At 36.7% G+C, this 13586-nt stretch overlaps 1 protein-coding gene across 1 annotated transcript in view; it reads left to right on the forward strand.

Annotated features, from left to right (window-relative positions):
- The first annotated feature begins 9390 nt into the window (after positions 1-9390).
- LOC126106416 (replication protein A 70 kDa DNA-binding subunit-like) overlaps positions 9391-13586 on the forward strand; it is a 77216-nt gene continuing 73020 nt past the window's right edge. The window contains exons 1-3 of the mRNA XM_049912692.1: positions 9391-9590; positions 10399-10446; positions 11257-11456. Of these exons, the coding sequence (XP_049768649.1) occupies positions 9558-9590; positions 10399-10446; positions 11257-11456 (281 nt within the window). The 5' untranslated portion in view covers positions 9391-9557. The remainder of the gene's footprint in view (positions 9591-10398; positions 10447-11256; positions 11457-13586) is intronic.

Consider the following 13586-nt stretch of genomic DNA (forward strand, 5'->3'; position numbering starts at 1 on the left):
TAAATTGAGCAATAGCGAGTTTTAAATTGAAAAATCCTTCCAAGTATGCCCTTGACATAACCATCGTACTTGGCAGTAATGTATAAAATCTCCCTACTCTTTGTTAAGTTCTACTGAAAGCTGTCGAAACTGACATTGGAATAATATGTACGAGTGTAGAAATTTTGCTGTTCATACCACTAATTTACTCATGTGTTCCAGGCCTGCAAATTTACCACAAAGTGAATCCCATTTGTCGATCCTTGTAATTTTTCACCCTTTCATTGGCCACTAAATCCTTAAATCTTTAAATTCTTTCCTCATGGTATTGTATAGTCGTTTCGTAACAAATATGTAGAGCCTGTCGCTTATGAAAAATTGACAATTCTCATCCCTCTCTTCTGTCATTCTCATTCATTTTAAAGGACTGCGACGATAGATCGCTAGAGTGCCCCTTTTTGTGCAAACAGCCACTGGACCTGTGAATGTCCTTCATACCACGAACAAACAGCGAGGGGTAAACATGGTTGACATTATGGTCCTGCCAAACTCAGAGAATTTTGACGACAGAAAAATGCCACACAGCAATGCTTAATGAAATGTCACCTTACTTCCGATAAGGACCGAGCAAAGCCGAGTGACAAGCCCAGCCTTGACCTATACATGACCTGCATACACCGCACATATGAAGTCTGGCATCCCGTAGCTGGCCCTGGTTTAAAAGATAGTACTCAATTTCATTAATTTATTTCACACAACAAGTGCAAAAACAGCAGTTCACCTGTACATTACAAGCGCTCTTTTAATTAAGAACAATACTATCATGCTTATTTTCATATAATTTGATTGATAATATCGCAAATAATTAATAACACTGAAAATGTTTTAATTAAAATTATCGATATATAACAATACAGAATAAAGACTGCAGCAAAGTAGTGCTTCAGGGAAATCAATGAGGGTTTAACACGGTTACTTTTGTTTCTAAATTCTACTGTATAAACCATGTGTGGGAATTATTAGTTCTCTTGTCTTGTTTTCCACGCTCTGAATAAGTCTATGTAGCTGCCGCGTGCAATATAGGAGGAATTTCCATGTGATATGCTACGGAAGGAATCAGGGCACTTTTGTTATACTGCAAGAAAATTGACTATAGTTAATTTATATGGGACAGACTTTCGCCATAAGGACAAGGATTGAGAATGTCTGAGGAATTGTGTGCACGAGAAAAGTAGCGCTCAGTATTTTATCGCTCAGTATTAAATTCTATCACCAGCCAAATAACTGATAATACGATTTGTGGACTACATGAAGGGACGTTGCACGGAATATAAGAATGGAACTGGAAACTTGGCTTTGTGAAAATAAAAGTGTACTAAGTTGAATGAATGTATTGAAGTATAGTAATGGACCATAGTCCTTGCTATAATATCTTTGAGTGACGAACTATAAAAATCACGGACATTTTAGTGCCGTAATTGCTTAGAGTAATTGCAGGATCAACACTCCCTCTATACAAAACGCAGTCCTTCACGATCATCTAATTATTATTGAATATTGTTAAAAACTGAAGTGATTTCCCTAATTACGAGTGTATTAGTAAATAATAACTAACAGCAAAGGATGGTATTAACTATCTTGTCTTCAGTAATGTGGCAACAAATGAAGGGTGAGAGACTGAGCAAAAGGTTAACATTAATTATTATGAAAACCTGTAATTTAGTCACTGTTACAGTGAAAATGTACACGGCTGCTCCATCTGATGTACAGATATAACTAAAAGTCGGGAATATACAGTAGATAACAACACAAATATCTTATGTCAGAGAAGTCGACAACAGCAGATCGACGGAAGGCATCTACAATGTGACTTGACTTCTGCAGCTGTATATGCCACCACATGTTTACTTAATCTTATTTTCAAACAAAAAATCACTGCCTGCTAAACAAAACTATTTTTCTGTGGAAGCTCCGAATCATAGCACTGTGTAGCTTCTGGATATGGAGTCTGACTCCATGATGCAACTTTATTTTAAAGTACTGAATGAGTATAACTTTTTTCAGTTGGTGAATGGAATTATGAAAGGAGACTGGTTGAAACATATTCATTCAGCTGAAGGAAAATATAATTCCATATATCCTGCTAAGATGAGATAACTAGTTCCTTCAGAGGGTTTCTCAAATTAAAAATGAATGTTTGTCTAATACTTTCTGCCCTGTTTTGCACAGATAAACATCGTCATTGGATATGGCAAACAAGACATCTCTATTTTTTCTGTTTAAGATACCAGCAATAGAAATATTAGAACACAGTGCCAAAAGTTGCACGCCAGTTTATTGGTCAGTTTCCAAGCCAAATACGAATTAATAGAACCTGGATGAAGTACATAATCACAGTCATGGTTTATTACAGTGACAGAGCAGTTAGAATTAGTAGAGGCATCAGTTTGAATACATACCAAAAATCTCTTGAAAGCAACTTGAAACTGCTGGTTTGGTATTCTGTCATCTCTAGCCCCAACCCACCCAACGACTTCTCACAGCACCGGAAAATACTCCCACCTGGTCTTGACTGAGTTCATATGTTAGCACAAACGTCATTCCTGGTGCAGATCTGCTTGTGATAGTATCATATGTGGCTAAAGATGAATATAGATTATTATACCTATAAACCAGTTCTAGTCCAGTGAACCACAAGACAAGAAGATTATTGTAATGTAAATAAACAATCTTATGCTTGCTTTACACATCAGGATCACTATACATGGCAAAAGTCATAAAATATAAACGCTTATTTCGCGTAAAAGACGGACATTGTGACATGAATGGACTTCATTTTTCATAAAAGTATAACAAAACATTTCACACATATACTTGAGGCGTGAAGCTTTCGAAATGTGGTGCTACAGAAGAATGCTGAAGATTAGATGGATAGATCACATAACTAATAAGGAGGTACTGAATAGAATTGGGGAGGAGTTTGTGTCACAACTTTACTAGAAGATGGGATCGGTTAGTAGGACATGTTCTGAGGCATCAAGGGATCACCAATTAAGTATTGGAGGGCAGAGTGGAGGGTAAAAATCGTAGAGGGAGACCAAGAGATGAATACACTAAGCAGATTCAGAAGGATGTAGGCTGCAGTAGGTACTGGGAGATGAAGAAGCTTGCACAGGATAGAGTAGCATGGAGAGCTGCATCAAACCAGTCTCAGGACTGAAGACCACAACAACAACAACTTTAGGCGTTGTAAGAATGCTAATGCTACTTGCCAAACTGATCACTTGTCTTCTAGTCCTATGGAAGCAGTGAACTATGAGAGTTGGAACTTAAATAATGGCAACTATTCATTCACAACTGATAGGAAAGAGTTACATGTTTGAACCTGTTACTGTCCTTCAGAGTAGTCACCAGCATTGTACAGAACCCGTTGCCAGCGATGTGGAAGGCGTAGTATACCGTTAACAGAGCCTGTTCTGTTGACGGTGTAAATGGCGCTGTCTACAGCCTGTCGAATCTCTAGAACAGTTCTGAAGAGAATGCCACAAAGTGGTTTCTTCATCTTCGGAATCAAATCAAAAAATACAAGGACTTAAGTCCGGGGAGTATGGTGGATGGTACAGTACTTTTTGTGCCATCGACCGAACAGAGTAGCCACAGCTTGCACTATATGCGCCCAAGCATTATCGTGCTTCTTTCGCTAAGCTGGTCGCAGGTGATGCTCCAAAAACGAACAACAATACTGTACACTGATGGTCTGCCGTAGGGGAACGTAATGCGTTACGATAACACCATCACAGTCATACACGAGAATCACCATAACTTTAGACCGCCCCATTCCCACCATCAGCAGAACAGACTCTGCTAACGGTATTCTACACCATCCACACCGCTGGCAATGGGTTCTGCACAACGCTCGTGACTACTTTGAAGGACAGTAACAGATGCAAACATGTAACTCTTTTGTATTGGTTGTGAATAAATAGTTGCCACTATTTAAGTTCCAACCCTCGTATAAGGCTGACTGTACAACAGAAACAGGTATTTACTGAAGAAAAGTGATTCTGTTGTTTGCAAACAGAACTGTCAGTATGTTCCACCAGGTAGTGCAGAAAACATCTTCTTATCGAATCAGGCAGCACACAACGGCAGCCATGTGGCAGCTCCGGCAAGGATAGTTCTCGCAGCTGCAGGCGAGCCAGAATTAACGAGACACACTTTGGCTGCACCCTGCAATATCTCTCAAACGATTTTATGGAAAATATTAGATAAAAAAGTTGATTTTCATGGCAATTATAGCTTTATGTGGCAGTGTCATAGTGAATGCCCATCATCTCCCCAGCAGTCACACTTGTGATATTCTCATTTAAGGAAGGCATTGTCAAAATTCGGAAAGTATGTAATGAAAAATATGGGTCGCTGTGATTTTGCGTTTGCTGCATATTACATAAAATGTTACTAAGAATGGAATTTAAAGGCACAAAATTTTTATTTAGACTTGAGAGGAAGCCTCTATCTGTTTTCAAGCTCCAGAAAATAGATTTTATGCAGCGTGATCACTTCCAATTGCACTCATGTGAGAATGAAATATCCCTAACATACCTCACATGTACTAAACCCTTCGAGATATCGAAACGAGATTTCATCAAATGACAACATAGAAATAGGAGAGTATTTTGACGTATTGTTAACATACGAACTTTCTCATCGACAGATAGTGAAAAGAAAGTTTCCTATTATGAAGTTTCTTGTCTTATTTTATACAAACCGATACAATGAGTTTTCCATGAGGTATTGACCTCATGCTATTGCTTGTTTAATGAGACATACTATTTCAATATTCTGTGGCAATAGCTACTGAAAGGTGAATTTGTACAAATTACACTGTATTTCGGCAAAAGGAGTAAAATTAAACTTGTCATCAATATAAATGTAGGTGTTATTCATAACTGATGATGCTTTGTCAAATGCGAAATGATTAACAATTACGACAAAACAAAAAACAATTCAGACACATATAAACAGCCAATTGTGTTGTAATTTTGTCCCTGTACTCTTTTTCTTAATAGGAAACGACTGGAATCAAAACTTAGCAGAGATTTTCTCCCTGCTCTTCATTTGAGAAATATGAAAATTACCCTCAGCGATAACGCCGTCCCAAGCAGCCAGGAAGCGACACTTCTGAATACAGTATCCGATGAGTGCGAATCCTACTAACGTTTAAACTGACTTGCAAGATAGTTCTTACAATAGGTTGTGTATATAGTGTCAGAAAAATCGCCAATAACTAAAAAATTACACCATATTTGTGATTATTTAGTTTCCTAAGGACCCTGGAAGAAACGAAATGATGCATTGCAGGACAGTTTATTTACAGTTTATTTACGATGCTCTTGTAGTGAACAGGCATTTACTGAATAATCTCGTTTTGCTTTAATAACAAAAAAATTGCTAGTAAACACCAATTGTGAAAACAATAAACCTGTTTCGCAAAGCAGGAGAAACCAGTTCCATAATTATTACTGAATTGGCACCACAAATGACAAGAATCTTCAACACATTCACTTTAGAGGCAAAAGTAATTACATTTACATAAATATTCGTGTATTAGAAAGTCGAATGAAGTGTAAGAAAGGGCGAATAATTGGATTCCATCTAAATTTTTTAAGTGACAGGTAAAGTGTCTACGATAATAATAACAGTTGAAAACAGAAATATATACTTCTCATGCATTAAATGTATTTATATTCTCTTGAGTTCAGCGGAATACGCTGCAAATATAGAAATATCTGAAAGTATTTTTTCATGAATGGGTTTTAGCTTACGTTAATGAATCAGTGGGATTCGTCTGGTTTTATATATATTCCATGATAATTCACATCTCTTGATAATTTACTAACGCATGGGATACAAAAATTTTCCACTATTCCATTAATTAAATAGAAAAAAATTAAAACCAAATATTATCATTTTGATGCATGTGACTGTCTGCTTTCTCACCTCTCGTTCCAGCTGACAAATGGTAACAACTACTGCACCATAGAGCCTTGTGACTGTATTTATTACACTGTTGTCAAGTGGTGTACTTCTTCACTGTAATGCCCTTTTGATGTGTTAAAGATAGGTTATACATGTTTACAGTCTATTTGAACTTTAATGAATAGTCTCAAGCGGTTCATAAACCAATAACTATCATGTTTCCATAACTTGCCATTCACTGACAAACAGATATCATATTCGTAATTTCTAATATAGAAATGTTGTATTTTTGCTGCAGAATAGAATTGACCCAATAACACTCTGAAGCCGCCAACACACTGAAAACTTATAGAACCTTGCCAACTATTAGTCAAAGTCAATACCACTGATGAATTAAAAGATATTTGTAGTAAGAAGATTCACTCGCTCACTCTGTACAGAGATAGTAACGAAAAGATGGTATGCTATTTGCTGTACTGTTACATATACGGTACCAGAGATAATGCTCTGTAGAAATAAAGCCCTTTGGTAAGTTTCAGTCTCAGCCATTCTTTGTTAAAGATACAGGGTATCCCTGCAATTGCATCAGAATTGGCGATTTATTTTCATCAGACTTACTAAACTCTTTAAACACTTCATTTTCAGAAAAGTATGGTACCCTTATTTAGATATCATGTTAAATTTTGCTCCTTTTGCCAAAACACAACAGAAATTGAGCACGCAAGTGACTATCAAAACAAATGGCAGGTGCTTGAATAAAAAGTACTGCAGAACTGCTGAAAAATATTTTTACCCTCACTCTGTGCCCTGGTAATAAACTATATTTTCATACATGTCTACGGCTATTAAGGTTTTTTAATTTATGTTTTGGTAACTGTAACGTGATTTATACATAAATTTATTGTATGTGTTATGGAAAACTTGTAATTGATGTTACTTCTGAAAGAGGTTTAACAAGTCAGATGAAAATAAATCGTCAATATTTTTTAATCCCAGAAGAATCATGTAACTTGGTGTATCTTTACCAATGAACAGCAGGGACTAAAACCTGCTAAATGATTTCATTACTACATTTCAGTTATCTGTAACATATGAAAAATTACAGAAAATAGCATACCATCTTTCCATTCCCAACCCTATACAGTGTGACCGCGTGAATCTTCTTACTACAAATAGTTTTAATTCATCAGTGGTACTGACTTTGTTGGCAAGGTTCTGCAAGTCGTCAGTGTGTTCAAAACTTCAAAGTTTTCTTGGGTTAGTTCTACTCTGCAGCAAAAATGCGGTATTGTTATATTAGAAATTACAAATTTGATGCCTGTTTATTTGCGGTTTACAAGGTTATGGAAGCATTACAGTTGTTACTTTATGAATGGCTTGAGACTACTCATTAAGGTAAAAACAGATTGTAAACTTATATAATCTATCGTTAACTCATCGAGAGATAAAGGTGAAGAAGAATGGAGATAGGAAGAAGAATGCGGATAGGAACAAAATTATGGTACACTATTTGCTGCAAATATTTTTCGTATTTCTCAGATGAAGAACAGGGATAAAATCCTTTGGTAATTTTCCATTCCAGTCTTTCCCTATCAAAAGTACGTTGTGTTACATCATCCTATTAAAATTGCAACACAATGGGCAATTTATTTTTGTTGAATTGTTAACCTTTTCTCAGATGAAGAAGCCTCGTCAGTTATGAGTAATGACTACCTTTATCTTGTTGCCAGGTGTAGTTTTGCTTCTTTTGCCAAAACACAGTATAATTTGCACAAATTCAACTCTCAGTAGCTATTGAGGTAGAATCTAGGAACTGTGTGTCTTATTAAACAACCAATAGGCGACCGGAGAGGTCAATACCTTATGGAAAATCTCATTTTTGGTGATGTAAGAGAAGAAATTTCATGTTTATTTTTATATTAGTAAATTCTCTTTAAATTAGTTGTCGATGACGTTATTAAAATTAAAATACTGAATTGAAAAGAAATTAAAATGAAAACTATAATTTCGGATGTATCGAAATAGAGAAGAAAGTTCCGTGTGTCATCCAATTGGTAAAATACTCTCCACTTCACTTGCTCTCATTTGGCAAAATCTCGTTTCGATATTTCGAACGGATTCAGAGACATGGGTTTTGTTATGAATATTTCATTCTCACGCATGTACGATAAGTCATTGAGCTACACAAAATCCATTTTCTCGAAATTGGGGCTAGTAAGAGATCTCTTCCCAAGTGTGAAGAAAAATTCAATGCATTTGCGTAATACGATTCTCAGTAACTTGTGATATAATACGGCCGAAACGCAAAATGAAAGCGACCCATAATTTTCATTGCAAAACTTTTCGAATTTATCATTACTGTCTTCCTCAAATGCGATTAAGAAATAAGTATGGCCATTTGCGAGGTGATGGGCACTTAAGTATGAAGCTGACATATAAACCTAAACGTACTGTAAAAATAATTTTCTTGTAATGCATAGTTTCTGTGAATTCGTGTGAGAAAAACTGAATTCGAGCGATGTTCTACTCATAATGGGACTGCTGCCCCTTGACAAGCCGGCTAACCAGCGTTCTCTGTGTGCACTTGTATGCGCAATAGCTGCGCTGGACAGCATGGCAAGTCGGCACGCAGACTACTGGCTTTCTTTCAGTTCTTACACTTAGATGTTGACGGTAAAATGACGTGGTCTATGTCTCATCCTATAGTCTATCCAAGGACATCTATGGCCAGCAGCTTCCAATCCCATGACAATGGCCATGGTGATTTGCAGCTACTATTAAAAAGAAGAGGACAAATTTTTCCATACCTAAGAACAGCATTCACAGTGGGGCTGTATTATGGCTGGTGTAATGTTGGTTTAATGTTTTCTTCCGAACAGTAATTAAATAACTTTGAACACAACTCGCTAAATTTATTTTAATTTATTATCTATCGCACTACACAAATTATAAGTTCCTCTTAAGAAGTGCAGCTATTAATATCACAGAGTTATTTTGTGCTACAACAAAATAAAATTTTTAAAAAATGGATGATATTAATGGCTCCCTGACGACAATAGAAACTTTGAGTCTGGAACTTTCGTTTTATTGCGGTTATCCTCCATAACAATTTACTGTAACAAACTCAAAAATAAAGAAATTTATGACAAACGCAGGCAAGGATGACACTAAGTATTACATAATATGACAGTTAACAATATGATAGATAATTATTTAATGCAGTAACAAGGATCAGAGTTCAGTATGTGAGAGTGTGTCGCCATAGCAAGCTCTAGTCTCATTCCCAACACTGAAAATTTATACTGAGAACATATTACTAAAGAGGCTGTAATACAAGAAATGGATGGAACTTTCGATTCGCTGTCAAAAACCCTTGTTATTTCGAACCTTTTCTGTGGCGTATAATCGACTACTTCGCTGTAGTGTGCTATAGTATCTAATATCTATGAGGTTGTTTCCCGCGGAATCTGCGTTTCGTGTAATCGCAATTGGAGTTGGGAGGAAACGTAGATAATTGTATGTGGTGTAGTGGAAGTGGCAGAAGAGTTGACTAAGTGTGGAAAATATTTTAGCAACGTTTATTTGTTCTTACCAGCAAGATGACCTGGCAACTCACGGAGGGAGCACTTGCTGTGAGTTTGTAAATTCATATGGAAAATGTGAAATTGTTTATGTAAACGAAGTGACGGCTATTAATTTGGTTTCACGTTATCGCTCCGACTGTATGCTTTTTCGAGACTAGATGCAGAAAAGAGGAACTTAACTTTTTAGAGTCGTGTTATCGCTAAACACGGATGTAACATTATCGTTAGTTTGTTTATAGAAGGAAATTGAAAATGCTACCATGTTATCGCTAAACACGGATGTAACATTATCGTTAGTTTGTTTATAGAAGGAAATTGAAAATGCTACCATGCTGATGTATTTTTATCATCGTATTGTGAGCTAATTATCATTGGTTATGTTTACTTGAAATGGTGTTATGTAGACTGTCTATACCATTTGTATACACATTTACATGCCCCCCTCCACCTGTATGTGATGCAAGTCTCTTCATGGTATACTATCACATTGTCCCCCCCCCCCCCTCCTCCTCTCTCAATGACCACTTGTATGTAAACACAACTACCTATAGCGAAGAACGAGGCCCAGGTTAGGTTGGAAGATTAAAACGTGATTGAGAGTTGGTGAAGCCAGCGAATATGAATTACCAATAAAGGTTGTGATACAGCTTTGCTTGAGCTGTTGCATAGCTCAGTGTTAACGTTCGTTATGTCTTGACTGACCTCTCGTCAGAAAACGGAAACTGCTTGGTAAACTCAGGAAACAGATAATTGAAAAGTTTTCAATAAGTGTTTCTATGGGTATTACATACATGCGTCATACATAAACTACGGAAAGTGCAAAGGGATGTGCACTTTTATCCTTTTTTTTTTCCAGACAATAATGCGTGGCGGCACTGTTGAAGATCCGGTAATGCAGATATTGGTGAGTATTACTTATCCTCGTTTCCCAATTTTCTGCCAGTGTTTTATGTTATAGTTTGATCTGGTAAATGTTCTATCTCCGAAAAACTAACGTACTTTGATGTATTTCTTACACTTACCAGGATTACTGTTGTTTGTGTGTTTTCTTTTCTGGCATTGCAGAGGGAGAAGTTTAGGGAACACCACCCCTGCACAGTTCTAAGAGCTTGGAGAATTGTTGCAATAAAGGTGTTCAGCTGTTGGCAAATGCAGGGATGGGGTGGGGTCTACATTGAGAACATTAATATTGTGATGTTAACTATTTCAGAGAGTGCTAGCCCCATTACAGAGCGTCACATAACTGATATCTTAACTTCTGTATATTTCTTAAATAGAATTGTAATTCCTGTTGAAATACTTTGCATGCAGTCACAAGAATTTAATAAGATAAGTTTTCTGCAGGTCGGTGAATGGGAAACAAATTAGTGTTCCTCGCATTTTACGAATGTGAGAAATTTTTTATCTTGGGATTCTCAGATAACATGAAACTTGATGTCAGAAAATTCCATTTCAATATGAAACCCATGTGAGATGTTTGAAGGAAGAAAATAGCAACTTAATGACCATAGCAACATTAACACTTTTGAAATAGTGCTTGGGGTGTCAATGACACTGTGTTGGACTCAGGTCCTGCCTAAAAAATGTTTAGTGTGATACCTGATGCTAATAAAATTTCATATTAACTTCTCACTGAAAATCAGATGGCAACCAAGTTTCTATTTCTGTGCTAATGTGTGAAAGTTGATTATCTGATAGCTTGTTCAATTTGCAGGGCAGCAAGAGAATAGCTGGTGCAGGCTCAAGTGAGAGGTATCGTCTCCTGGTTTCTGATGGCTGCCACCTGAACAGCTTTGCCATGCTTGCAACACAGCTGAATGACAAGCTGACATCTGGAGAGCTATCGGACTACTCTGTGGTTCGAATGAACCGTCTGATTACCAGTATGGTTAACAATGGAGGAAGGGGGGAAAAGTGAGTTCTTATTTGATAATGTTGTAGCATATTGGATAATACATTTTTTAGATTTTTATGTCTATTAAATTAATCTCTGGTATGTAATTAGAAAGTATGAATCAAAATACAAGCCGCCAGTTAGTATTATGGCTGTTTCTCCCATTTTCTTTCTGTCACAATGTTATATTGGCCAGTGGGATTTGTTTAACAAGGTGGTGCCCAGTTGCAGCTATTGAGCCATATAATGGAAAAATTCACAGACATAACTTCCAGTTCATGCTAGAGGTGTGGTAAAAATCCCACTGTTTTTATACAGTTATTTGTTGGACAAAAACAGTGTTTAATGTACAGTAGGCAGCTACTGAATCAGTCATTTTTGATTGTGTGTTCATAAGTGCCTCTAAGTATGAAGAATCTCTTGTATTGTGGGAATTCTGGAGTTTTGGATCCAATTTTTTTTCTTCTCCAGTGTGCTTCAAATAAGCTCTATTAGTACTAATTTGAATGGGAATGAACACAAGCAAAAGAAACATTCACATCAGTCGCTGTTGGTTCCATCACTCACTTGTAACAGTGAGCAAGACCACACAGTGGAGGAAATGAACGAGAACATGTGCCAGCAAACACCAAAGAATGTGGTTGCTGTGCATTCTGTTTTTATAAAGGTCATTGGCATATAGGTTTCAGGTAGGGTGATGCTAGTTTAGTCATGAAGGAAAACAGAATGTAAATAGGATTATTTTGTATGGCCACACTAGGATTATTTGAAATGGCAAACCCTCTGATGGTGAATTAATGTAGAGGATAGAGAATACGGATGCATGAATCTTCATGCAAGGGTGAAATGTGTGGTGGTGGTTGTTGTTTCAGTTTCAGTGGCGGTGGTGGTAGTAGTAATAGTAATAGTGAATTCACCACTGAATCCCATTAACAGCCTTTGTAACTCTTGTTCCAGAATGTTACACATGTGTTGGTAGACAAGTATCATGGACCACTCGCTCGCTGCAGTTGAGTGGAAAATTGTAAACCAGAATTCTATCCGCGAACAGTCAGTTGAGATTCTTAGAAACTGGATGTTAGTCTTGAGTACTTGTTTCGCATTTCACATATTATCTAGTTTGTGGCTAATTCAAATTTTTCTGTTCTGATGGAAGTAATAAATTATTTCCTTCTTCCTCACTTACTCAGTTATTACATTGATTGCTTTGGAAATTCCTTACCAAGCAAAATTTTTTGCCCTGTGGATGCCTTGGATTCAACACACTAAGAAATTTATCTTCTTCTGTTAGTAATATTTTTCTCCTCTGCCACCTGCATTGTTCAGTAATTCTTGCAAGACAACAGCCGGCTTCAAAAGTGAATACCACACCTTGGCAACTTTATCTGAGAAACTGACAACAGAATGTGGCTAGCATGTGCTAGTGCTAAGCAGTCACAACCAAATGATGTTAGCATTGGCTTGCATTCTGTGTAAACACTCATTCACTTGAGTTCACTCCACTGCAAATCAAGCTTTTGACAGAGGAACTCTCTAAAATACTTTAATTATTTATTTGTTCTATTTTTCACTTAACTGCTTCAGTAAGCTGTCTTAAGTCACAAAATTAAAGGCATTCCTAAAAGTAGAAAGACAGATGACAAATGGTGAAAAATATCTGAACAGTGATTTGTTGTGTTAATGCACAGAATTACGTCCAACTCGAGGATAATTATTGAGTCAACTGAAAGTGAGCTGGCTAGTGTGTTCGACAATATAAAGACATTTCATGAACAGTTTGGGAAAATGAACTCTACATACTCGGGAACATAACTATGCACGCACATTGATAGTCTGATACATTGGCTATACGAGGCAGCATTGTGAATTACCCACAAGGTCTTAATTTAATAATGAATTCTTGTGGAGCATTATTTAGGGTTCTGCTTCACATGAAATTTTACTGTCTGTTAACTATTCTAGTCAGTTGAATTGCTGCTGAAGAGTTAGTTATGTGTTCCATTGATCAATCTCACAGAAACTGTCATGATGTATAACGTGTCAAGTGCATAAGAAATGCATACATGAATCAAGGTGTTTCTCTTTTCCCCTTTTTGCTTAAAATTTTTATTACCTACCCGATTCCCTTAAATAGCACAAAATGCATATAT

The sequence above is a fragment of the Schistocerca cancellata genome, chromosome 10 (assembly GCF_023864275.1).
Source record: "Schistocerca cancellata isolate TAMUIC-IGC-003103 chromosome 10, iqSchCanc2.1, whole genome shotgun sequence".
Taxonomy (NCBI): domain Eukaryota; kingdom Metazoa; phylum Arthropoda; class Insecta; order Orthoptera; family Acrididae; genus Schistocerca; species Schistocerca cancellata.